The 27,450-nt window shown below is 47.0% G+C and overlaps 2 protein-coding genes across 5 annotated transcripts in view; one reads left to right on the top strand and one right to left on the bottom strand.

The window, feature by feature from the left end:
- The window catches only part of VSX2 (visual system homeobox 2), a 99,748-nt gene extending 85,250 nt beyond the window's left edge, over nucleotides 1–14,498 (top strand). The window contains exon 5 of the mRNA XM_063948325.1: nucleotides 13,792–14,498. Coding sequence (XP_063804395.1) covers nucleotides 13,792–14,174 — 383 coding nt within the window. The 3' untranslated portion in view covers nucleotides 14,175–14,498. The remainder of the gene's footprint in view (nucleotides 1–13,791) is intronic.
- A 391-nt stretch (nucleotides 14,499–14,889) lies between these two features.
- ABCD4 (ATP binding cassette subfamily D member 4) overlaps nucleotides 14,890–27,450 on the bottom strand; it is an 18,635-nt gene continuing 6,074 nt past the window's right edge. Inside the window, exons 4-19 of one of the 4 annotated variants that reach the window (XM_063948321.1) lie at nucleotides 26,530–26,669; nucleotides 26,255–26,371; nucleotides 24,351–24,476; nucleotides 23,102–23,152; nucleotides 20,657–20,751; nucleotides 20,444–20,565; nucleotides 20,231–20,322; nucleotides 20,072–20,161; nucleotides 19,756–19,961; nucleotides 19,065–19,156; nucleotides 18,309–18,345; nucleotides 17,642–17,691; nucleotides 15,924–15,976; nucleotides 15,752–15,828; nucleotides 15,279–15,394; nucleotides 14,890–15,100 (exon numbers count right to left, since the gene is read on the bottom strand). In XM_063948321.1, the coding sequence (XP_063804391.1) occupies nucleotides 15,032–15,100; nucleotides 15,279–15,394; nucleotides 15,752–15,828; nucleotides 15,924–15,976; nucleotides 17,642–17,691; nucleotides 18,309–18,345; nucleotides 19,065–19,156; nucleotides 19,756–19,961; nucleotides 20,072–20,161; nucleotides 20,231–20,322; nucleotides 20,444–20,565; nucleotides 20,657–20,751; nucleotides 23,102–23,152; nucleotides 24,351–24,476; nucleotides 26,255–26,371; nucleotides 26,530–26,669 (1,533 nt within the window). In that variant the 3' untranslated portion in view covers nucleotides 14,890–15,031. Of the gene's footprint in view, nucleotides 15,101–15,278; nucleotides 15,395–15,751; nucleotides 15,834–15,923; nucleotides 15,977–17,641; nucleotides 17,692–18,308; nucleotides 18,346–19,064; nucleotides 19,157–19,755; nucleotides 19,962–20,071; nucleotides 20,162–20,230; nucleotides 20,323–20,443; nucleotides 20,566–20,656; nucleotides 20,752–23,101; nucleotides 23,153–24,350; nucleotides 24,518–26,254; nucleotides 26,372–26,529; nucleotides 26,670–27,450 lie in introns of those variants that run through there. The other 3 variants (XM_063948322.1, XM_063948324.1, XM_063948323.1) reach the window with 3 other exon arrangements.

Below are 27,450 nucleotides of genomic sequence, written 5' to 3'. Positions count from 1 at the left end.
GCAATAGGTCAACATGAGTTGTTGTTTTTTTTACTGTTTTTGGTGTCGTTTTCGTCGTAAAGTGACGGGGAACCCCAATTAGTGCACCTTGTCCCCTCACATGGCTCGCCATGCTTCGTTCCAGATGCCTCGCTCACAGGTTACCGTTCCCAATTGTAGTCCACGTGGATCGTAAAGTATGAAAAAGTTCACAAAACTTGAAAAACTCATGTCAACCTTTTTTCCATCTCGACCTATTGACCATGACGACCTAATGCATGTCGACCAATGGTGGTCGACCTAATGACCATATCACTCGTTTTTATTCTCCCCTAAAAGAGCAACTCAGAGTTGCATGCAAATCAGCATTAATTGTAAGCGCACTGCACGCATGGAGCTAAATGCGGATATTCCCCTGTGTGCCGACAAACAGCTGTCATCAACTACAGGGCGCACTTGCACCTGCCCAGTACCTGGTGCATAAGATCCACCTGAAGTCGGATGGAATCTTGTCTGTGCGCAATGCAGAAAAGATCGCCATTCCAACTACACGCGCTGCCTAAACTTAGCCTATGTACAAATACGCCATTGCCACTCTGTTACATCCACTCAGCCGCAAGTGGAGTTGGGATTCTGAATGGTTGCTGAGCATGCACAGTGCGGGATAATCTCAACATCCAACCACAAAATAAATGTCCCCACCTGGCTCTACAATAATAGCAGGTCTTACATACCCTGGCTCTCATGTTCTATTCCATTGCTCCCCCTTTCTAATCTCCAAGTGTCCTCAACACACCACGTGTCCTCTCCATGTCTCATTCAGCACCCCAGTACTCCACATTCCATTCCAGTATTCAACTGATACTCCACCGCACCAGTGTCCTCTCCATGTCTCATTCAGCACCCCAGTACTCCACGTTCCATTCCAGTAATCACGTGATACTCCACCTCACCAGTGTCTTCTCCTTGTCTCATTCAGCACCCCAGTACTCCACATTCCATTCCAGTAATCACCTGATACTCCACCTCACCAGTGTCTTCTCCTTGTCTCATTCAGCACCCCAGTACTCCACATTCCATTCCAGTAATCACCTGATACTCCACCTCACCAGTGTCTTCTTCTTGTCTCATTCAGCACCCCGGTACTCCACATTCCATTCCAGTATATTCACCTGATACTCCACCTCACCAGTGTCCTCTCCATGTCTCATTCAGCACCCCAGTACTCTCCATGTCTCATTCAGCACCCCAGTACTCCACATTCCATTCCAGTGTCCTCTCCATGTCTCATTCAGCACCCCAGTATTCCACATTCCATTCCAGTAATCACCTAATACTTCACCTCACCAGTGTCCTCTCCATGTCTCATTCAGCACCCCAGTACTCCATTCCAGTGTCCTCTCCATGTCTCATTTAGCACCCCAGTACTCCACATTCCATTCCAGTTTATTCACCTGATACTCCACCTCACCAGTGTCCTCTCCATGTCTCATTCAGCACCCCAGTACTCCACATTCCATTCCAGTAATCACCTGATACTCCACCTCACCAGTGTCCTCTCCATGTCTCATTCAGCACCCCAGTACTCCATTCCAGTGTCCTCTCCATGTCTCATTTAGCACCCCAGTACTCCACATTCCATTCCAGTAATCACTAGAGATGAGCGCCTGAAATTTTTCGGGTTTTGTGTTTTGGTTTTGGGTTCGGTTCCGCGGCCGTGTTTTGGGTTCGAACGCGTTTTGGCAAAACCTCACCGAATTTTTTTTGTCGGATTCGGGTGTGTTTTGGATTCGGGTGTTTTTTTCCAAAAACACTAAAAAACAGCTTAAATCATAGAATTTGGGGGTCATTTTGATCCCAAAGTATTATTAACCTCAAAAACCATAATTTACACTCATTTTCAGTCTATTCTGAATACCTCACACCTCACAATATTATTTTTAGTCCTAAAATTTGCACCGAGGTCGCTGTGTGAGTAAGATAAGCGACCCTAGTGGCCGACACAAACACCGGGCCCATCTAGGAGTGGCACTGCAGTGTCACGCAGGATGTCCCTTCCAAAAAACCCTCCCCAAACAGCACATGACGCAAAGAAAAAAAGAGGCGCAATGAGGTAGCTGTGTGAGTAAGATTAGCGACCCTAGTGGCCGACACAAACACCGGGCCCATCTAGGAGTGGCACTGCAGTGTCACGCAGGATGGCCCTTCCAAAAAACCCTCCCCAAACAGCACATGACGCAAAGAAAAAAAGAGGCGCAATGAGGTAGCTGTGTGAGTAAGATTAGCGACCCTAGTGGCCGACACAAACACCGGGCCCATCTAGGAGTGGCACTGCAGTGTCACGCAGGATGTCCCTTCCAAAAAACCCTCCCCAAACAGCACATGACGCAAAGAAAAAAAGAGGCGCAATGAGGTAGCTGACTGTGTGAGTAAGATTAGCGACCCTAGTGGCCGTCACAAACACCGGGCCCATCTAGGAGTGGCACTGCAGTGTCACGCAGGATGTCCCTTCCAAAAAAACCCTCCCCAATCAGCACATGATGCAAAGAAAAAGAAAAGAAAAAAGAGGTGCAAGATGGAATTGTCCTTGGGCCCTCCCACCCACCCTTATGTTGTATAAACAAAACAGGACATGCACACTTTAACCAACCCATCATTTCAGTGACAGGGTCTGCCACACGACTGTGACTGATATGACGGGTTGGTTTGGACCCCCCCCAAAAAAGAAGCAATTAATCTCTCCTTGCACAAACTGGCTCTACAGAGGCAAGATGTCCACCTCATCTTCACCCTCCGATATATCACCGTGTACATCCCCCTCCTCACAGATTATCAATTCGTCCCCACTGGAATCCACCATCTCAGCTCCCTGTGTACTTTGTGGAGGCAATTGCTGCTGGTCAATGTCTCCGCGGAGGAATTGATTATAATTCATTTTAATGAACATCATCTTCTCCACATTTTCTGGATGTAACCTCGTACGCCGATTGCTGACAAGGTGAGCGGCGGCACTAAACACTCTTTCGGAGTACACACTTGTGGGAGGGCAACTTAGGTAGAATAAAGCCAGTTTGTGCAAGGGCCTCCAAATTGCCTCTTTTTCCTGCCAGTATAAGTACGGACTGTGTGACGTGCCTACTTGGATGCGGTCACTCATATAATCCTCCACCATTCTATCAATGTTGAGAGAATCATATGCAGTGACAGTAGACGACATGTCCGTAATCGTTGTCAGGTCCTTCAGTCCGGACCAGATGTCAGCATCAGCAGTCGCTCCAGACTGCCCTGCATCACCGCCAGCGGGTGGGCTCGGAATTCTGAGCCTTTTCCTCGCACCCCCAGTTGCGGGAGAATGTGAAGGAGGAGATGTTGACAGGTCGCGTTCCGCTTGACTTGACAATTTTGTCACCAGCAGGTCTTTCAACCCCAGCAGACCTGTGTCTGCCGGAAAGAGAGATCCAAGGTAGGCTTTAAATCTAGGATCGAGCACGGTGGCCAAAATGTAGTGCTCTGATTTCAACAGATTGACCACCCGTGAATCCTTGTTAAGCGAATTAAGGGCTGCATCCACAAGTCCCACATGCCTAGCGGAATCGCTCCCTTTTAGCTCCTTCTTCAATGCCTCCAGCTTCTTCTGCAAAAGCCTGATGAGGGGAATGACCTGACTCAGGCTGGCAGTGTCTGAACTGACTTCACGTGTGGCAAGTTCAAAGGGCATCAGAACCTTGCACAACGTTGAAATCATTCTCCACTGCACTTGAGACAGGTGCATTCCATCTCCTATATCGTGCTCAATTGTATAGGCTTGAATGGCCTTTTGCTGCTCCTCCAACCTCTGAAGCATATAGAGGGTTGAATTCCACCTCGTTACCACTTCTTGCTTCAGATGATGGCAGGGCAGGTTCAGTAGTTTTTGGTGGTGCTCCAGTCTTCTGTACGTGGTGCCTGTACGCCGAAAGTGTCCCGCAATTTTTCTGGCCACCGACAGCATCTCTTGCACGCCCCTGTCGTTTTTTAAAAAATTCTGCACCACCAAATTCAAGGTATGTGCAAAACATGGGACGTGCTGGAATTTGCCCATATTTAATGCACACACAATATTGCTGGCGTTGTCCGATGCCACAAATCCACAGGAGAGTCCAATTGGGGTAAGCCATTCCGCGATGATCTTCCTCAGTTGCCGTAAGAGGTTTTCAGCTGTGTGCGTATTCTGGAAAGCGGTGATACAAAGCGTAGCCTGCCTAGGAAAGAGTTGGCGTTTGCGAGATGCTGCTACTGGTGCCGCCGCTGCTGTTCTTGCGGCGGGAGTCCATACATCTACCCAGTGGGCTGTCACAGTCATATAGTCCTGACCCTGCCCTGCTCCACTTGTCCACATGTCCGTGGTTAAGTGGACATTGGGTACAACTGCATTTTTTAGGAGACTGGTGAGTCTTTTTCTGACGTCCGTGTACATTCTCGGTATCGCCTGCCTAGAGAAGTGGAACCTAGATGGTATTTGGTAACGGGGGCACACTGCCTCAATAAATTGTCTAGTTCCCTGTGAACTAACGGCGGATACCGGACGCACGTCTAACACCAACATAGTTGTCAAGGACTCAGTTATCCGCTTTGCAGTAGGATGACTGCTGTGATATTTCATCTTCCTCGCAAAGGACTGTTGAACAGTCAATTGCTTACTGGAAGTAGTACAAGTGGGCTTACGACTTCCCCTCTGGGATGACCATCGACTCCCAGCGGCAACAACAGCAGCGCCAGCAGCAGTAGGCGTTACACGCAAGGATGCATCGGAGGAATCCCAGGCAGGAGAGGACTCGTCAGACTTGCCAGTGACATGGCCTGCAGGACTATTGGCATTCCTGGGGAAGGAGGAAATTGACACTGAGGGAGTTGGTGGGGTGGTTTGCGTGAGCTTGGTTACAAGAGGAAGGGATTTACTGGTCAGTGGACTGCTTCCGCTGTCACCCAAAGTTTTTGAACTTGTCACTGACTTATTATGAATGCGCTGCAGGTGACGTATAAGGGAGGATGTTCCGAGGTGGTTAACGTCCTTACCCCTACTTATTACAGCTTGACAAAGGGAACACACGGCTTGACACCTGTTGTCCGCATTTCTGGTGAAATACCTCCACACCGAAGAGCTGATTTTTTTGGTATTTTCACCTGGCATGTCAACGGCCATATTCCTCCCACGGACAACAGGTGTCTCCCCGGGTGCCTGACTTAAACAAACCACCTCACCATCAGAATCCTCCTGGTCAATTTCCTCCCCAGCGCCAGCAACACCCATATCCTCCTCATCCTGGTGTACTTCAACACTGACATCTTCAATCTGACTATCAGGAACTGGACTGCGGGTGCTCCTTCCAGCACTTGCAGGGGGCGTGCAAATGGTGGAAGGCGCATGCTCTTCACGTCCAGTGTTGGGAAGGTCAGGCATCGCAACCGACACAATTGGACTCTCCTTGTGGATTTGGGATTTCAAAGAACGCACAGTTCTTTGCGGTGCTTTTGCCAGCTTGAGTCTTTTCAGTTTTCTAGCGAGAGGCTGAGTGCTTCCATCCTCATGTGAAGCTGAACCACTAGCCATGAACATAGGCCAGGGCCTCAGCCGTTCCTTGCCACTCCGTGTGGTAAATGGCATATTGGCAAGTTTACGCTTCTCCTCCGACAATTTTATTTTAGGTTTTGGAGTCCTTTTTTTACTGATATTTGGTGTTTTGGTTTTGACATGCTCTGTACTATGCCATTGGGCATCGGCCTTGGCAGACGACGTTGCTGGCATTTCATCGTCTCGGCCATGACTAGTGGCAGCAGCTTCAGCACGAGGTGGAAGTGGATCTTGATCTTTCCCTAATTTTGGAACCTCAACATTTTTGTTCTCCATATTTTAATAGGCACAACTAAAAGGCACCTCAGGTAAACAATGGAGATGGATGGATTGGATACTAGTATACAATTATGGACGGGCTGCCGAGTGCCGACACAGAGGTAGCCACAGCCGTGAACTACCGCACTGTACTGTGTCTGCTGCTAATATATAGACTGGTTGATAAAGAGATAGTATACTCGTAACTAGTATGTATGTATAAAGAAAGAAAAAAAAAACCACGGTTAGGTGGTATATACAATTATGGACGGGCTGCCGAGTGCCGACACAGAGGTAGCCACAGCCGTGAACTACCGCACTGTACTGTGTCTGCTGCTAATATATAGACTGGTTGATAAAGAGATAGTATACTCGTAACTAGTATGTATGTATAAAGAAAGAAAAAAAAACCACGGTTAGGCGGTATATACAATTATGGACGGGCTGCCGAGTGCCGACACAGAGGTAGCCACAGCCGTGAACTACCGCACTGTACTGTGTCTGCTGCTAATATATAGACTGGTTGATAAAGAGATAGTATACTCGTAACTAGTATGTATGTATAAAGAAAGAAAAAAAAAACCACGGTTAGGTCACTGGTATATACAATTATGGACGGGCTGCCGAGTGCCGACACAGAGGTAGCCACAGCCGTGAACTACCGCACTGTACTGTGTCTGCTGCTAATATATAGACTGGTTGATAAAGAGATAGTATACTCGTAACTAGTATGTATGTATAAAGAAAGAAAAAAAAAACCACGGTTAGGTGGTATATACAATTATGGACGGGCTGCCGAGTGCCGACACAGAGGTAGCCACAGCCGTGAACTACCGCACTGTACTGTGTCTGCTGCTAATATATAGACTGGTTGATAAAGAGATAGTATACTCGTAACTAGTATGTATGTATAAAGAAAGAAAAAAAAAACACGGTTAGGTCACTGGTATATACAATTATGGACGGGCTGCCGAGTGTCGACACAGAGGTAGCCACAGCCGTGAACTACCGCACTGTACTGTGTCTGCTGCTAATATATAGACTGGTTGATAAAGAGATAGTATACTCGTAACTAGTATGTATGTATAAAGAAAGAAAAAAAAAACACGGTTAGGTCACTGGTATATACAATTATGGACGGGCTGCCGAGTGCCGACACAGAGGTAGCCACAGCCGTGAACTACCGCACTGTACTGTGTCTGCTGCTAATATATAGACTGGTTGATAAAGAGATAGTATACTCGTAACTAGTATGTATGTATAAAGAAAGAAAAAAAAAACACGGTTAGGTCACTGGTATATACAATTATGGACGGGCTGCCGAGTGCCGACACAGAGGTAGCCACAGCCGTGAACTACCGCACTGTACTGTGTCTGCTGCTAATATATAGACTGGTTGATAAAGAGATAGTATACTCGTAACTAGTATGTATGTATAAAGAAAGAAAAAAAAACCACGGTTAGGTCACTGGTATATACAATTATGGACGGGCTGCCGAGTGCCGACACAGAGGTAGCCACAGCCGTGAACTACCGCACTGTACTGTGTCTGCTGCTAATATATAGACTGGTTGATAAAGAGATAGTATACTCGTAACTAGTATGTATGTATAAAGAAAGAAAAAAAAACCACGGTTAGGTCACTGGTATATACAATTATGGACGGGCTGCCGAGTGCCGACACAGAGGTAGCCACAGCCGTGAACTACCGCACTGTACTGTGTCTGCTGCTAATATATAGACTGGTTGATAAAGAGATAGTATACTCGTAACTAGTATGTATGTATAAAGAAAGAAAAAAAAAACCACGGTTAGGTGGTATATACAATTATGGACGGGCTGCCGAGTGCCGACACAGAGGTAGCCACAGCCGTGAACTACCGCACTGTACTGTGTCTGCTGCTAATATATAGACTGGTTGATAAAGAGATAGTATACTCGTAACTAGTATGTATGTATAAAGAAAGAAAAAAAAAACACGGTTAGGTCACTGGTATATACAATTATGGACGGGCTGCCGAGTGCCGACACAGAGGTAGCCACAGCCGTGAACTACCGCACTGTACTGTGTCTGCTGCTAATATATAGACTGGTTGATAAAGAGATAGTATACTCGTAACTAGTATGTATGTATAAAGAAAGAAAAAAAAACCACGGTTAGGTCACTGGTATATACAATTATGGACGGGCTGCCGAGTGCCGACACAGAGGTAGCCACAGCCGTGAACTACCGCACTGTACTGTGTCTGCTGCTAATATAGACTGGTTGATAAAGAGATAGTATACTACTAATATTATATACTGGTGGTCAGGTCACTGGTCACTAGTCACACTGGCAGTGGCACTCCTGCAGCAAAAGTGTGCACTGTTTAATTTTAATATAATATTATGTACTCCTGGCTCCTGCTATAACCTATAACTGGCACTGCAGTAGTGCTCCCCAGTCTCCCCCACAATTATAAGCTGTGTGAGCTGAGCAGTCAGACAGATATATAATATATATAGATGATGCAGCACACTGGCCTGAGCCTGAGCAGTGCACACAGATATGGTATGTGACTGAGTCACTGTGTGCTGTGTATCGCTTTTTTCAGGCAGAGAACGGATTATAAATAAAAGTGGTGGTCACTGGTCACTATCAGCAAAACTCTGCACTGTACACTACTGAGTACTCCTAATGCTCCCCAAAATTAGTAAATCAAGTGTCTCTCTAATCTATTCTAATTCTAAACGGAGAGGACGCCAGCCACGTCCTCTCCCTATCAATCTCAATGCACGTGTGAAAATGGCGGCGACGCGCGGCTCCTTATATAGAATCCGAGTCTCGCGATAGAATCCGAGCCTCGCGAGAATCCGACAGCGTCATGATGACGTTCGGGCGCGCTCGGGTTAACCGAGCAAGGCGGGAAGATCCGAGTCGCTCGGACCCGTGAAAAAAACCATGAAGTTCTGGCGGGTTCGGATTCAGAGAAACCGAACCCGCTCATCTCTAGTAATCACCTGATACTCCACCTCACCAGTGTCCTCTCCATGTCTCATTCAGCACCCCAGTACTCCATTCCAGTGTCCTCTCCATGTCTCATTTAGCACCCCAGTACTCCACATTCCATTCCAGTATTCACCTGATTCTCCACCTCACCAGTGTCTTCTCCTTGTCTCATTCAGTACCCCTGCCTATCATGTTCTAATACAGTAATTCACTTTTCTAGTCTAGTCTAAGGGGCCACAATTCAGAGTTGCATGTCTTCTTACATACCGTCATGTTGTATTCCAGTGCTCCTTGTTAATCTCTTCCTCAACTGATGGAGGCATTGGGTATGGTAGGATCCCAGCGGTCAGCATACTGACACCGGGATCGCAGCAACAGAATGCCGGCGGCGGGAGGTGTGCGTAACAAAGCCCCTTGCGGACCAGCGGGCTCACCACAGGTTCTATTCCCTCTCTATGGGTGTCTTGGACCTGTGGGTCGGCATTCTGACTGGCATTGTTAGTGTTCGGGATTCCCGGCGTCAGCATGCTGACTGTCGGGATCCCGAGCGCCGACATATCAATTACATCCCCGATGGAGGACCAATGAACCAGTTTTATTTAGGTGCTCTTCTTTTCTAACCTCCGCAGTTGACCATATGCTCTGCATGACTTCTTCAGTAGCTTGGCTGCCCATGTTCTATTACAATAATCCTACTGTATAATTTCCTGTAAGTGGTCTCATCTAATACTCCTCTGCAAGTCTTCTGCAGTATTCTGGCTCTCATGTTTTACTCCAGGGATTCTCCTTTCTACTATCCTCTAAGTGTCCTTTATCGGATACTCCACGTCACCAGTGTCGTTCTCAGGAGTACCGTAGATTTCAAGTTATCATTCATTATTCCTTTCTAGTATCTAATCTGATAGTTTCCATCACAAGTGTCCACAGCATGTCATCTTCAGTACCCTCACTCCGCATGTTCTATTCAAGTCTTCGTTATTACCTTTACTCTGATGGCTTTTTTTCTCCAGGACTACTACGTTGTAGTTTCCTTAAGGGTCCACATTTGATACTCCACATCCCCAGTCTCTTCTCCATGAGTACTATACATCTTAGGTTTTATTACAGTATCCTCTTTTCTTGTCCCCAAATGTGCTTGTCTTATACTACCTGTCACCAGTGGCTGCAGAATGTCTTGTTCAGTATCCTCATTCAGCATGTTCTAATCTTTCCAATTGCCTCTTAAGTGTCCGCTTCGTATAGCCCACCTCACCAGTGTCTTCTGCATGTTATCGTCCCTCGATCTCCATGTTCTGATCTAGTACTCTTCTCATCATGTATGCTACATCACTAGTGTTCTACTCTGGTGGCACTCCTTTCTAGTCTCCTTATCTGTTCTCAGCATGTTTTTATCAGTAGTCTTGCACTCAAATTCCATTATATAGTACTCCCTCTAGCCTGCTCCAATGTTTGCATCTGATCGTGAAAGTCACCAGTGTCCTCTGCATGTCTTCTTCAGTAACCTCTCTCTCATATTCATCCACCTGCTACTCTACATCACCAGTGTCTTCTGCATGTCTTCTTCAGTAACCTCGGTCTCATATTCCTCCTCTGATACTCCTCTGCATGTCTTCTTCAGTAACCACAGTCTCATATTCCTCCTCTGGTTCTCTACGTTACCAGTGTCATCTGCATGTCTTCTTCAGTAACCTCAGTCTCATATTCCTCCTGATACTCTATGTCACCAGTGTCCTCTGCATGTCTTCTAAAATAACGTCGATCTCATATTCCTCCTCTGATACTCTACGTCATCAGTGTCCTCTGCATGTCTTCTTCAGTAACCTCAGTCTCATATTCCTCCTCCTGATATTCTACATCACCAGTGTCCTCTGCATGTCTTCTTCAGTATCCTCTCTCTCATATTCTATTGCAGCACTTTCTAGCATCCTCGTTTAATGCTTTATGTCACCAGTGTCCTCTGCATGTCTTCTTCAGTATCCTCTCTCTAATATTCCTCCTCTGATACGCTATGTCACCAGTGTCCTCTGCATGTCTTCTTCAGTATCCTTTCTCTCATATTCTATTCCAGCACTTTCTACCGTCCTCATTTAATACTCTACGTCACCAGTATCCTCTGCATGTCTTCTTCAGTAACCTCTCTCTCATATTCCTCCTCCTGATACTCTACGTTACCAGTGTACTCTGCATGTCTTCTTCAGTAACCTCTCTCTCATATTTCTCCTCCTGATACTCTACGTCACCTGTGTCCTCCGCATGTCTTCTTCAGTAACCTCAGTCTCATATTCCTCCTCCTGATATTCTACATCACCAGTGTCCTCTGCATGTCTTCAGTAACCACGGTCTCGTATTCCTCCTCTGATACTCTACATCACCAGTGTCCTCTGCGGGTCTTGTAAAGTAACCTCGATCGCATATTCCTCCTACTGATACTCTACATCACCAGTATCCTCTGCAGGTCTTCTTCAGTAACCTCTCTCATATATTCCTCCTACTGATACTCTACATCAGTGGTTCTTAACTTGGTCCTCAAGTACCCCCAACAGTTCATGTTATCCAGGTCACCTAGCTGGTGCACAGGTGTATTCATTACTCACTGACACATTTTAAAAGGCCCACAGGTGGAGCAAATTATTTAACTTGCAATCCTGTGAGGAGACCTGGAAAACATGAACTGCTGGGGTACTTGAGGACCGTGGTTGAGGACCACTGTTCTACATCACCAGTGTCCTCTGCATGTCTTCTTCAGTAACCTCGGTCTCATATTCCTCTTCCTGATCTTCTACATCACCAGTGTCCTCTGCATATCTTCTTTAGTAACCTCTCTCTCATATTCTTTTCCAGCACTTTCTACGGTCCTCATTTAAAGCTCTACATCACCAGTGTCCTCTGCATGTCTTCTTCAGTTACCTTGGTCTCATATTCTATTCCAGCACTTTCTACGGTCCTTATTTAATGCTCTACGTCACCAGTGTCCTCTGCATGTCTTCTTCAGGAACCTCGGTCTCATATTCCTCCTCCCGATATTCTACAACACCGGTGTCCTCTGCATGTCTTCTTCAATAACCTCGGTCTCATATTCCTCCTCCTGATATTCTACAACACCAGTGTCCTCTGCATGTCTTCTTCAATAACCTCGGTCTCATATTCCTCCTCCTGATATTCTACAACACCAGTGTCCTCTGCATGTCTTCTTCAATAACCTCGGTCTCATATTGCTCCTCCTGATATTCTACAACACCAGTGTCCTCTGCATGTCTTCTTCAGTAACCTAGGTCTCATAGTCCTCCTCTGATACTCTACGTCACCAGTGTCCTCTGCATGTCTTCTTCAGTAACCTCTCTCATATTCCTCCTCCTGATACTCTACGTCACCAGTGTCCTCTGCATGTCTTCTTCAGTAACCTCTCTCATATTCCTCCTCTGATACTCTACGTTACCAGTGTCCTCTGCATGTCTTCTTCAGTATCCTCTCATATTCTATTCCAGCACTCTCTCTGATACTCTACGTCACCAGTGTCCTCTGCCAGTCTTCCTCAGTACCATCACTCACGTTGTATTATGTGTTTTCTAGTCTCCTCATCAGATCCTCCACATCACCCGTGTCCTCTGCCCGTCTTCCTCAGTTTTCCTCCTGCAGGCTCCTCATCTGATAAACCTGATGCTGTTCCCACGCGGTGTGCTTTATGTCATGCTCGAAGACTCCACTAGAGCTGGGTACACACTAGACGATATGTCGCCTGATCCTGAGTGACATATCGGGTACATCGTCTAGTGTGTACCCATGATATACACGCTCCCATCGGTCACTAGCAACATTCTCCGTCGGCTCTGCAGCAGGGACAATGGGGGAATGTTGCTATTGATGACATGCTGCAGACACCCCTCCGTCGGACCCGGCATCGGCAAGTGTGTACGTACTTGCCGCATCTCATCAGCCACAATGTCATGCTGGGTACACATCGTTAAGTGTATATACACCCAGCTTAAGGGATTTTTTTTAATTTCAGATTTCATACACTAAGGTCTGATTCAGCTTTGAACACAATACCGATATTCAGACAAATGGTCGATGTTTTGCAACTGCGCATGTTTGCATTATTAATTTCCAAGCAATTGGTTAGAGTCTGGTGTCCTCCTCTTAGGGGCTTATGTATCAAAGCTTGGAGATAAAGTGGAGAGAGATAAACTACCAGCCATTCAGCTCCTGTCATGTTACAGGCTGCATTTGAAAAATGACAGGCGCTGGTGGTCTAGTACTTTCTCTTTCCAAGATTTGGGGGTACATTTACTAAGCAGTGATAAGAGCGGAGAAGTGAGATAGTGGAGAAATTGCCCATGGCAACCAATCAGCAATGAAGTAACATCTATAATTTGCATACTATAAAATGATACAGAGCTGCTGATTGGTTGATGGGGAAATATCTCCACTGGCTCACTTCTCCGCTCTTATCACTGCTTAGTAAATATCCCTTTTTATCTCTCTCCAAGACTCCCCCTTAGAGTTTGCACTTCAGTGTTGTGTATGTGTTTCATTATCAGTAGCCGGTTCCTCTCCTTTTTTTTTGTGGTCAGGCCCGTTCTTACATCCTTCATGTGGATGATTTATGAAAATGTCCGCAATGGGCAAAGTTACAACATTTCATTCTGATGCCAGTAGCCAGTTTTATTGCAGGCGACGGTGTGAACCGAATATGAAAGAAGTACAATTTATTTCATACATTCGTTTAATTACCTTTGAAAAGTATCTGAATTACATTTTTGCCAATTCAAAGTCCACCAGTTATGGGTCCGAGTGGGATATTCTCTGCCACAGCCTGGCCCTCACGGCATCTTTCCGCTTCTGTCACGTCATTTAAATATTTTTTTCTTTTTTTTGGGGCTCCGGAGTCTTTAGGTTGGCCTCTTTCCTTTGTTCCTGCCTCTCCTAAACTCTTCTTTGTCTTTGCTGTTTTCAGTTCAAGATGGCGTGTCATTGCCCAGACGATTTTCTAAACCCGAATACCAACAATTCTTTGCAGGGATGCACAAAAAGTCTCTGGAGGCGTCAGATGGTGTACAGCAGGCAGAGCGCGAGGTACCAGCAATACCCAACCAGCCAGACGTCAGTGAGAGGGCAGAGGCTGACCACCCAGCTCCCATCTCTGAGGAGAAACTGAGAGAGAACAGCATTGCGGCTTTGCGTGCAAGAGCCCAGGAGCACAGCGCCAAGGTCCTTCAGAGCACTAACTGCGAGGCACCGGCGAAGAAATACGAAAGGGAGGCGGTAGAGGAGAAGGAGGAGGAAGAGCAACTGCAGGGAGAAGCGCAGAACCAGGCAGAGCCTAAGGTTTCCTTTTAGAGGACTCTGCGCAGGAAACCATTTCCCCGTACGAGGAGTTCCTCCTGTAAGATGGCCTAGGCTTGTGGATCCCACCAAATACATAGCACACAGCTGGTTGTTAGACATGTGTATTAGAACTTACTGGCCAGGAATATACTGAGAATTTTCTATTCAGTTTTGGGGAGTAACTCACTGACAGGCCACCGTCCCTCGTGAGATGGGCGCCAGAGTTCCTTCACGCTGACCACTCTGCCCAGGCTCCGCCGTGTAAATACTGTACAGAGACACTTAACACTTCATTAGGTGTAACTGTGACTGCTGTAATTCTGTGTAAAATAAACACATATGTACATATTTCTGTCATGTTTTCATAGACAGGGTTATGGCAACGTTAGTAACTACGAACGACTGTTCTTCCACCAATGGGACGCCTCGTGCGTATACATGCCACAGTACCTGCGCATTAGGGCGTAGCTCTTGGAGGAACGGACGAGGCCTGGCGATCTGCAGAGAAGGCATGAACACAGGGTGTACGCAGTAGTGTTGGTAACAAGGGGCGGCAGCTGTCGTGTCCGTGTGAGGCAGCTCCCCCACTGCTGTGAGGGGGACATTGAGGAGGGGAAACACATAGTAGGGACATAGGGAACGCACCCCTGCCCTGTTGTGACTCAGGGACATGTGGCCATTAAACAAGCTTTATAGTAGCAGTGTTGCAGGACACACACAACACAGATAATAAAAAATGATGTTTAATAGGAAACAAGAGTCCACTTTCCCCAAACCCCGATGTCAGTTGTACTACAGCAGGCTAAAGAGGCACAGCACAGTCCTGGTAACCTCTCGCCTTCAGCTCCGGCTATTCTCGCTGGCTGAGGCTATTGCTTGTTCAGCCGTTTCAGATCCCACTGTCCGTCTGGCCCAAGTTTCAGCTCCACGTCATGAAACTGCGGAGAGAAGAGATGTACAGAAAATAAGATACACAGGCAGCTCATAAACAGGGAAAGTTCTTCCAAGCTGGCCGGGAATATAAAGGTGCGATGGAAGTAGTCGGTGACCGAAGATGCCGGCGTCTGACTATATTCCCATCTACGTAGTGTGTCTGAATGCTGGACATGCACTGACCTCCTTTAGGCTGCGCCTGTGTCCAACGCTGATCAGGGTCATCCCCAGCTGCCTGCAGCGTGTGTACATATCGACCTCGGCGTCCTCACTTAGCGCGCTGCTCGCCTCGTCCAGCACTGACACAGAATACATCGATCAGAAGGTGCTACATAAGTCACTGCATGGTGTCCAGTGTAAGAGCTGCCGGGGCTCCTCACAGGCAGACAGAGGCCTGTAACGCTGCACTTACTATATAATGGGGTAAATGTATGAAGCAGTGATAAGTGTGGAGAAGTGAGCCAGTGGAGAAGTTGCCCATGTCAACCAATCAGCATTGAAGTAACATTTATCATTTGCATACTATAAACATATATAGAGCAGCAGATTGGTCGCCATGGGCAACTTCTCCACTCTTATCGCTGCTTCATACATTTACCCCAGTGTTACATACATGTCAGGGCTCTTGGTCACACACAGGTAACTGCGCATCTCACCTGCATATTTCGGCTGCAGATAAAAAAGCCGAGAAAAAGCCAAACGCTGCATCTCCCCAGGCGACAAAACCTCCGACCTGTTCTGACAAGAGACACGCTGCGTTATTCAGACTATGCTCACATGATCACACACACACGTATGACACTTGTATGACACACTCCAAAGACTTACCAGTTCCATTCTACTTCATGGTCCAGCCCCCTGGTTCTGTGTACTAAAGATGTCTGGAGCAAAGATCACAAACTGTTAATGATGGCAAGTGGAAGGTGCATCTATTTGTGACCCGAGCCTCTATATACCATAGCTCTATATGTGACCCGAGCCTCTATATACCATAGCTCTATATGTGACCCGAGCCTCTATATACCATAGCTCTATATGTGACCCGAGCCTCTATATACCATAGCTCTATATGTGACCCGAGCCTCTATATACCATAGCTGTATATGTGACCCGAGCCTCTATATACCAAAGCTATGTGACCCGAGCCTCTATATACCATAGCTATATATGTGACCCGAGCCTCTATATACCATAGCTATATGTGACCCTAGCCTCTATATACCATAGCTATGTGACCCTAGCCTCTGTATACCATAGCTATATATGTGACCCTAGTCTCTGTATACCATAGCTATATATGTGACCCGAGCCTCTATATAGCATAGCTATATATGTGACCCTAGCCTCTATATACCATAGCTATATATGTGACCCGAGCCTCTATATACCATAGCTATATACGTGACCTGAGCCTCTATATGGCCAGTCCATGAAAATGTCCCATATGTGACACTGTAAAAAACAATCTGTAGCTGTGTATCTATTGTGTATTCAACATGTAGGTTGAAAAGTGAAATTCTAGCTCGTTAGGTTTCATAAAAAATAAATAAATAAATAAACCAGGCTCTTAATACAAAGAGTTGAGCTGAATTAACAAGTAGGTTTCCTGTACCCATAAGTGACAGTGGAATGGCCCTATAAACCATAGTTATATACGTGACCTAAGGGATGTCGACAGTGTGAGGTATACGGAGAACACATACAGCAAATACAGGAGGGGTGTGGGCAATGTGAGGTATACGGAGAACACATACGGTACACACGTGAGGGATGTGGGCAGTGTGAGGTATATGGAGAACACATACGGTGCACACAGGAGGGTTGAGGTATACGGAGAACACATACGGTACACACGTGAGGGGTGTGGGCAATGTGAGGTATACAGAGAACACATACGGTACACACGTGAGGGATGTGGGCAGTGTGAGGTATATGGAGAACACATACGGTGCACACAGGAGGGTTGAGGTATACGGAGAACACATACGGTACACACGTGAGGGGTGTGGGCAATTTGAGGTATACAGAGAACACATACGGTACACACAGGAGGGTTGAGGTATACGGAGAACACATACGGTACACACGTGAGGGGTGTGGGCAATGTGAGGTATACAGAGAACACATACGGTACACACAGGAGGGTTGAGGTATACGGAGAACACATACGGTACACGCGTGAGGGGTGTGGGCAATGTGAGGTATACAGAGAATATACACAGGACGGATGTGGGCACTGTGAGGTATGTATAAGAAAAACAAGGGATATGTGTGTGTGTGAGAAAAGTGTTGTGATCTTACGAGGAACACATTGAGTGTACATGTGCATGCTGCGGACAATGACAGGCATACAGTGCATACGTGTGGGGGCTGAGAAGTGCGTGAAGATCATGACAGAGAGGAGAAGTGTGGCGTGTATGTGAAATGCACATGTTTGGAGCAATGAGAGGAATATGGAGAACATGTAGCTTACACATATATGGCTGCAGAGGAATATGGAGAACATGTGAGGAGTGTAAGGATCATAGGCATCTTGTACATCTTACCAGCCCTGACATCTCCAGCGAGCTCAGGATCCTGTCATCATCAACTCGGCCTGACAACAGAAGCCGTGGGAGAGATTTTATAATAAATAAATATAATAAATAAATATATATATATTTTTGTTTCTCAGACATGGCGAGCGCTTCCTGTAAATAGAGATAAGACACCTTCCCGCTCTCGGTTTTACCCATAATGTATGTGGTACCAGCTGCGCGGCAGTAATTAATGCCATATGTGTTATCAGTGACGCTCGAAGCCGCTCAGTGGCTGGTATGGCCGAGTGGTGCAAATAGGAAGAGCCAATCCAGCGATGGCCACGTGCGGCCCGGTGGAGAGGGATGGCAGCGTAAGCACAGTACTAAGTGTTGGGGTTATGACACCAATCATCGCATGCATATGAACAACCTCTAGGACACCAGGGTAAGCCTTGGTCTACAGGTGAAAGAAGAGAGAGTCTCCATTGTGTGTCCCAGTTGGGCAATAGTGACATTTGCCAGACAGCCCTCGTCTACACTGTGGACACAATTCATTCATGCTCAGGGTTTGACTACTGGATAGAGAGAGACGGGGGGCGCTGTTGCCGCATTCAGACGATGCGAGACAGAGCCAGGACAGGGGTGTTTGGGTACAATAGGTCAGTGGTCACATATCCGCAGAGAAATCACTCACCAGAATTCGGGTAAATCTCTTTCATTGGGTAGATGACCTAAAACCAAAAAGTCATTTTGTCACGGCTATCGATGAATCACTTTAGGATATTTGAAATAATTAGAGGATTTGTCACGTCTGAACATTAAACAGTATATAGTCATAAATACATTTGTGGAGCAGGACAGTGATTTCCCTAAGCCCACCTTTAACGAGAACAATTCTAAACCAATTTTTACGTTGGAAATAACATTCGCTTACTAGTGAATGTTTTGGTAAAGGAAAGCGTGGACCGGCCACAGTGACTTCCTCCCACCGAGCTGTGGAAACGGCTTTACTAGTAACACTCCACATTATACTAATACATTAAATGGAACTGTATTCAGCAGTGTGCAATTTTCTGACCAGATTACAACAGTCAGTGGGGTCAATTCAATTAGACGGGAGGCGGGTGAGATGCTGTTGTAACGGCCAAATTCCTGCAACTTAACCCCCTCATGGACCGATCTCGTCTCAGACTTGTGTGTTTTTGTACGCAGCCCTGTGGGGCTGCAAAGAAAATATTTGTGAATCCTACGGTACCACAATTGCGGTTTATGGATCACCAACTAGCGGGCTCGAGAAAGTCCCATGTAATTGAATTGTCCACAATGTCACACAACTGCCACTATTACAGTATAGAATGAGGAAAACATCACTACTTCTTACTTTTACACTCTCTAAACCCGACACGCCTGAAAACATAAGACACAAATTATATTATAGGAGGAACCTCACCTGCTCCCTCAAGCTTCCATCACTTAAGAATGGCTTCTGAGGCAGAAACATTACGCCATGAGGGCCGAACGGAGTGAAAAGAGAAATCCGACCTATGGAGTTAAATCGCCTGTGTGAGAAAAACCAGGAGCATGTAAAAGCAAGAGTAAAAAACAAACAAACACAAGAGCTAGGTTACAAACGGATGCTAAGGTATAAGACCCCAGTATATCCACTAGGACATAAGAGAAAGATAAATCAGAAAACAGTGAATGTCGCATGAGGGAGGATGGTGGGACTTACGGTGTGAAAGTGGGTGGTGGGGCTCATGGGACGAATGAGTGCATTGCAGTTCATGGTATGAAGATAGGTTTCAAGGTGGATGGTGGTACTTATGGAATAAAGCTGGGTTATAGGTTTCACGGTGTGAAGGTGGGTACTGTGGTTCACAATAAGAACGAGGGGTCTGGGGCTCAGGGCACGAAAGAGGGGTCTGGGGCTCGGCTCATGGCACGAAAGAGGGGTCTTGGGCTCATGGCACGAAAGAGGGGTCTGGGGCTCATGGCACGAAAGAGGGGTCTGGGGCTCATGGCACGAAAGAGGGGTCTGGGGCTCATGGCACGAAAGAGGGGTCTGGGGCTCATGAGCTGCTGATGGGAGGGAGAGAAATGATCCACGTGGGGCAGGAGAAGGGCCCACACTTAGCTCCTACCACGCTTGGCCTTCCACAGCCCGGCTAATATACGGAGAATGGATGACTTCCCGCTGCCTGTGTCTCCTGTGATCAGGAGGTTATTCCCCTCACTCAGATGTAAACTCAGGTCCCGCACAAGCGTACAATCTGACCCCGGGGCTGTAATCGTTACATTGTCTAAGACAAACACTGCGTCAGTGTCCTTTGTCTGCTCTTCGGTGGACCTGTTGATAAGATATCAGAGAAAGACAGAAGCCACATCAGACTAGGATCCCAACGTGGGTGCCGCAGGGCGAAAAGTAAAATAAATAAATCTATATTTATAAATTCTTACACATCCTCCTCTTGCTTCGGACACGTATCATTCTCAAGCTCTTTTGGGCCCCGTAAGAGATCCGTCATCACCTCCTCCAGCTCGGAAATCCTTAGGAATAGACTGGTCAGTGACAAAGTCCCCCATCCGCCAGTCGCCCTCCCCCACCAAGACACTCACCGATGGGTGTATCCCGCCACGTCACACAGACTGCTGGAAAGGTCGATGATCTTACTGAAGCAGCTGACCAGATAAATGGAAACAAAAGCATTCTGAGGAGCCAAAAGAGCCTGGGGTCAGATGGGATTCAGAACTTTGGTGGTGGAGATGGTTAGAGGTAAGACGTGCTGTGATCGTGGGGTGGGTGGAAATTATAGGAGGAACTACAGTCACCTTACTGATCATTTCGCTGAGTTCCGCAGAGCTCATATCCCTGTAGACGCCAGTAAAGATTGGGACGGCGATGACTATGTAACTCAGAATACCGCCCAGATAGTCAAAAGTGTTTGTTCCAACTGTCAAAGAGAGATGTTCCAGTGAGTAATATCAGGCGCGCAATCACCATCCCCTCCAAACTCCACCTCTCACCCGACTCAGTCTACATACAATCCAACCATAGCTCCTGATACATGAGCTCCTTCTGCGTGGCGATGAGATTCTGTAGCCGGCGCTCACATCTCGCGTGTTCCACTGGGCCAGCCCTACAGGATGCAAAACACCGAAACAATATACTCAGACCGCTAGTCTCAGAGATTAGCTGCAAAGTGCTTCAGATGACAAGTTGGATATTTCCGCCCATAGGGGGAAATTCTGAGTTGATCGCAGCAGGAATTTTGTTAGCAGTTGGGCAAAACCATGTGCACTGCAGGGGGGGCAGATATAACATTTGCAGAGAGAGTTAGATTTGGGTGGGTTATATTGTTTCTGTGCAGGGTAAATACTGGCTGCTTTATTTTTACACTGCAATTTAGATTGCAGATTGAACACACCCCTCCCAAATCTAACTCTCTCTGCACATGTTATATCTGTCCCCGCTGCAGTGCACATGGTTTTGCCCAACTGCTAACAAAATTCCTGCTGCGATCAACTCAGAATTACCCCCATTATCGGATGGTTTTTTTTCTTCAGTTCAGTAATCTTTATTGGTAACTGAAGAGAAGTAAAGGAAGACTTTTTTGGGGGGCAATCATATAGAAATTATTAAATATATACGTGCACATTTATCAGAACTCAAGCAATCAGAAATTAAGATCATTCATTTTTATTGAGAATGCTTTAAAAACAGGGAAGAAAAAGAAATCGGTTTGAGTCCATCACATGGCAAGAATAAATCTTATATAATTCGTAGCAGTTTTTTTTATTTATGCCCCAAATCAGCTATAGTTGTTGGAACTTTGGGCCTAATTCAGACCTGATTGCAGCAGCAAATTTGTTAGCTAATGGGCAAAACCATGTGCACTGCAGGCGGGGCTGATGTAACATGTGCAGAGAGAGTTAGATTTAGGTGGGTTATATTGTTTCTGTGTAGGGTAAATACTGGCTGCTTTATTTTTACACTGCAATTTAGATTTTAGCTTGAACACGTCCCACCCAAATCTCACTCTCTCTGCACATGTTACATCTGCCTCACCTGCACTGCACATGGTTTTGCCCAATAGTTAACAAATTTGCTTTTGCGATCAGATCTGAATTAGGCCCAATATTTGGTTGTGGTGTTTTACTTGTTACAATTAAAATGCACAAATCCCAAAATAGATCCTGGACCCAGTGATGGTAATATAGGAGGGTTAATCCTATAGTCTCTCAGTGCTCTCAGAATCATATGCCTGCTATAGTCATAAGACCTAAGGCTGATTGCTAGTGCCAAGTTTCATAACAATGATCCAACGCATTGGCATAGGTACAGGTGAAATTTGTGTTTGACCTCAGAAATTTGCTGTGTAGTGTGTATCCACTAACTTCACAGACAGCTTGCACAGGATCACTATTCTGTCAGTTACAATATGTATCAAATGTTGTTACATTGTTGAAAATCCATCTACAAGGTTGTAAAGTGGAGGAACAGGGTAGTTCTGTTATTTCATTTGTTGCAAAACATTCATCCCTATGCTAATGCGTTGGATAATCGGGGTATGAGTATTGGGGTATGGGTTAGGACCCGGGCGGTGGAAGGTTAGGGTTAGGCCATACCCGCCAGCCCACGAGGGTTAGGATAGGGAATGGGTAGAATACTTACCATGTCCAGGGTCGGTGCTGCTGTCGGTCATGTGACTGCGACACCCCAACCACCGGGATAACATACGGCGCCCTAGAGTATCTATCTTTTTTTCACAGCAGCCCTAGGCCAAACGTTTCTCATTGAGCAAACATTTGTATATTAAGTGCATTGTGTTTATAGGTCATCCTTCGGGCGATATTCAATTGTTTTGTGCCTGCGACCATCCGTCTAAAGTGACGGGAGATTGCTAGGCGCAATACAATTGTTTTTTCATTCCGCGCGGATCTCACTTATAAAGGTCGGGGTTTAGCCGCAAAAAGCAGCTAAACTCGGCCAAAGTGCTGGGCGCGATCGCGAAAAGTGCTGTTCGGGTGCCCAAACGGGTCACTTTTTGCGCATTTTAGCTCGCCACTCCTAGAGGGGTTCAAGCTGAAATGCAGACACCGGCAGCCATTGCCCCCAAACGGAGCTTCAATTTGGGCGCCATCTAGTGGCTGCCGGCGTGGAAACATTTGAATTTTGCTTTTAGTTATGTGGAGAGGGACAGGATTCGCTTCTGTTTGTCCACATATTTTATGATTGGCAGCCGCCAGCACTGGTTTTGCCCATTAATCATTTGATTTGGGCCTGAACCACCAAGCCATGGCACCTCTGCACGTGCTCTGAGGTATTGGGAAGCTCTGGTCTAGCTGAGAATGAAGTTATTCCTGACTAGAAGAGTAACACCCCTGGAATTGGGAGAATGAATAGAATGGTACATTAAGAGCGGTTTCATTCCCGTACTACTTGTTAATGAATGGGCCTCATCTTCTGGAGTACTGCTGATGTCATACCTGGCGAATGCTGCCGCCTCTGCGTTCACACGGATTTGTACGTGCTTATACCTGCCGGAGAGAAAATAAAACAGTCTGATACCATGGCAACAAAACTATCTGGTACACCGCTAAGGCGTCACATGGGTGCTCTGTGCGCTAGGAACTGCGCTATTTGCTTATCAGCGCTTGTGTGGCAGCGACTCAGCGTGCACGGCCATAACATGTATAAATGCTGGTGTCACAGCAAAACGCGCAGAACACCCATGTGACACGACAAGAGACAGAACCCCCAACGCATTCCACCTTAACAGCTGCCTGGCTATGTACTGACCAGAACACAGACCTATTACTCTACTGTAACAGAGTATGGAATATCCTAGTACTTATCTGTAATTCAGAACGGGCAGAATGAGTATTATATGCAGCATTAACCCACTATTGCCCAGTACCCTCTGTGCCAGTTACTGGGCATTCTCTGTCGTGTACTACCCGCCACCAAGCGCAGGGTATTCTAAGAAGCAGCAGCCTAATACTGGCCAGCAACAAATTATGAAGGGGTTTATCATTAGTACTGTCCAGCAGATTACTTTATACTGTCCAGCACAGATTACTAACATATCCATCATCCTAATACTGTCCAGCACCTAGAACCAGCACAGATTACTAACATATCCATCATCCTAATACTGTCCAGCACCTAGAACCAGCACAGATTACCAACATATCCATCATCCTAATATGGTCCAGCACCTAGAACCAGCACAGATTACTAACATATCCATCATCCTAATACGGTCCAGCACCTAGAACCAGCACAGATTACTAACATATCCATCATCCTAATACTGTCCAGCACCTAGAACCAGCACAGATTACTAACATATCCATCATCCTAATACGGTCCAGCACCTAGAACCAGCACAGATTACTAACATATCCATCATCCTAATACGGTCCAGCACCTAGAACCAGCACAGATTAGTAACATATCCATCATCCTAATATCACCCAGCATCTAGGAAGAGCATATACAGTATATTAAGGTAGTAATTATCCTAATACTGACTAGCAGCAAGAAACAGCCCAGGGCAGTCTGAGAGCCAATACCCTAATATTGCCCAGCATCTAGAACTTTTATCCTCTGCAACATAATATGTTACTATCATCATTCCCATTTATCTACTACTGTCAGGAAGACAACCCCCTGACTCAGGAAATACTCCGCACTGCTCACAGACACGGCTGAGTACCGTCCACACACGCTCACCGGAAATCTCCCTCTAGCTTTTCTTGTTGAACAAGTTTGGGAATAACGGGACCCATCAGAAGTTTGTTCAGCAAAGATCCAACGAGAAAGTATCCGAAGATAGACACTGGCCCCATCCACCCTGTGCTGGACATCAGGACGGGAAAAGGTAAGGAATGTGGATACAGCTGCAATTACCAATAAGGCAGTGTACATTATACACACACTGACCTGACAGCACACTGACAGGACTATTACACCAAACACTGACCTGACAGCACACTGACAGGAGGAATATACCACACACTGACCTGCCAGCACACTGACAGGGGTAATACACCACACACTTACCTGGCAGCACACTGACAGGAGGAATACAGCACACACTGACCTGGCAGCACACTGACAGGGGTAATATACCACACACTGACCTGGAAGCACACTGACAGGAGGAATACAGCACACACTGACCTGGCAGCACACTGACAGGGGTAATACACCACACACTGACCTGGCAGCACACTGACAGGAGGAATACAGCACACACTGACCTGACAGCATAGGCGTGCGCAGACACTGACAGGCGGGTGCCGATCCGGACTACCACACCCCCCCTCCACGGCATTATAGTGTTCTCTCACCTCCCCTGTCCTGGATATAGACTTCTCACCTGGGCGGCCCATAGACTGCTCACCTGGGCGGCCCAGGTAAGCAGTCTATATCCAGGACAGGGGAGGTGAGAGAACACTATAATGCCGTGGAGGGGGGAAAGTCCGGAGCGGCACCCGCCTGTCAGTGTCTGCGCAGGCCTATGCCTGACAGCACACTGACAGGAGAAATACAGCACACACTGACCTGGCAGCACACTGACAGGAGGAATACAGCACACACTGACCTGGCAGCACAATGACAGGAGGAATACAGCACACACTGACCTGGCAAGAACATTGACAGGAGGAATAAAGCATACACTGACCTGACAGCACACTGACAGGAGCACTACACCACACACTGACCTGACAGCACACTGACAGGAGCACTACACCACACACTGACAGGAGGAATACAGCATACACGGACCTGACAGCACACTGACAGGAGGAATACTGCAGCCACTGACCTGGCAGCACACTGTCAGGAACACTACACCACACACACTGACCTGCCAGAACACAGACAGGAGGAATATACCACACACTGACCTGGCAGCACACTGACAGGAGGAATATACCACACACTGACAGGGGTAATACACCACACACTGACCTGGCAGCACACTGACAGGAGGAATATACCACACACTGACCTGGCAGCACACTGACAGGAGGAATATACCACACACTGACCCGGTAGCACACTGACAGGAGGAATACAGCATACACTGACCTGGCAGCACACTGACAGGAGGAATACAGCATACACTGACCTGGCAGCACACTGACAGGAGGAATATACCACACACTGACCCGGTAGCACACTGACAGGAGGAATACAGCATACACTGACCTGGCAGCACACTGACAGGAGGAATACAGCATACACTGACCTGGTAACACACGGACAGGAGCACTACACCACACACACTGACCTGGCAGCACACTAACAGGAGGACTATACCAAACACTAACCTGGCAGCACACTGACAGGAGGAATATACAACGCACTGACCTGGCAGCACACTGACAGGAGGAATATACCACGCATTGACCTGACAGCACACTGACAGGAGGAATAAGGCATACACTGACCTTACAGCACACTGACAGGAGCACTACACCACACACACTGACCTGGCAGCACACTGACAGGGGTAATACACCACACACTGACCTGGCAGCACACTGACAGGAGGAATACAGCACACACTGACCTGACAGCACACTGACAGGGGTAATACACCACACGGACAGGAGTAATACACTCACCTGACAGTACATTGATAGGAATAATACACCAGAGTGAAGGGCGTTATCAGGATTTTGCTGATGAAAGTGCCAAGCTCCCGACACAGACGCTCCACATCCTGAGCCATTCGCTGATCTCTAGGTGAGTAAAACGCATATAAGCGTCAGACTTCCCAGTGAATGACTCATCTAATAACTCCCACCTCTTACGGCAATCCACATCCCCCCACTCCCTCCGACTACAGCTCAGTGGTAGCATCCCCCCCCCCCCCCCGGCGTAATCTGTCAGTACATACGGGTTATCCACGTGCGCATGCTGTACACTCAGCGAGTAATAGACTAGTTTGTTGAAGTACAGTCTGTGCAGATGTTGTGTCATCACTTTGCGGCAGTTGACGTAGACCAGCTTACTGATGTACTGCTCAGCGCTGCGCAGCTGCGGGACACAAAGGGGCGTTTCACTGACGGAGAGCATACACAAAAACGCTTTTCACAGTCTATTAAACTTACATAGACAAGAGGCTAAACCCACTAAACAAAATGCTAGCTGTGGCCTCTATGGGAGCGACAACAGGCAAAATGGTAGAACACTACGTCTGTTATAACCTCAATAGAACGCAGATCTGTGCTTTATATGGCATAGGTGTTGTATCTTATGTATGGGACCCCAGTGATGGTCTCCGCAGGGCCCTCTAAACGTGAAGGCGACTCCACATACTGATTGCACAGGGTTCTATACACTATTAATCTCCTGGTCCAAGTGCGGGGGGTCGAGAGTGGAAAAGGAGCCTTGTCTGGGTGTAAGTCCGCTGTGCAGTTGCCCTGACTATGGCCCTCATTCCGAATTGTTCGCTCGCTAGCTGCTTTTAGCAGCCGTGCAAACGCTATGCCGCCTCCCACTGGGAGTGTATTTTAGCTGAGCAGAAGTGCGAACGAAAGGATCGCAGAGCGGCTACAAAATAATTTTGTGCAGTTTCAGAATAGCTTCAGACCTCAGCGCTTGCGATCACTGCAGACTATTTAGTTCCTGTTTTGACGTCACAAACACGCCCTGCGTTCGGCCAGCCACGCCTGCGTTTTTATCTGGCACGCCTGCGTATTTTCACTCACTCCCTGAAAACGGTCAGTTGACACCCAGAAACGCCCACTTCCTGTCAATCACTCTGCGGCCAGCAGTGCGACTGAAAAGCTTCGCTAGACCTTGTGTGAAACTACAT

The sequence above is a fragment of the Pseudophryne corroboree genome, chromosome 12 (assembly GCF_028390025.1).
Source record: "Pseudophryne corroboree isolate aPseCor3 chromosome 12, aPseCor3.hap2, whole genome shotgun sequence".
NCBI classification, from domain to species: domain Eukaryota; kingdom Metazoa; phylum Chordata; class Amphibia; order Anura; family Myobatrachidae; genus Pseudophryne; species Pseudophryne corroboree.
Note: the sequence above shows the minus strand (reverse complement) of the source record. Positions and strands in the feature narration are given on the sequence as shown.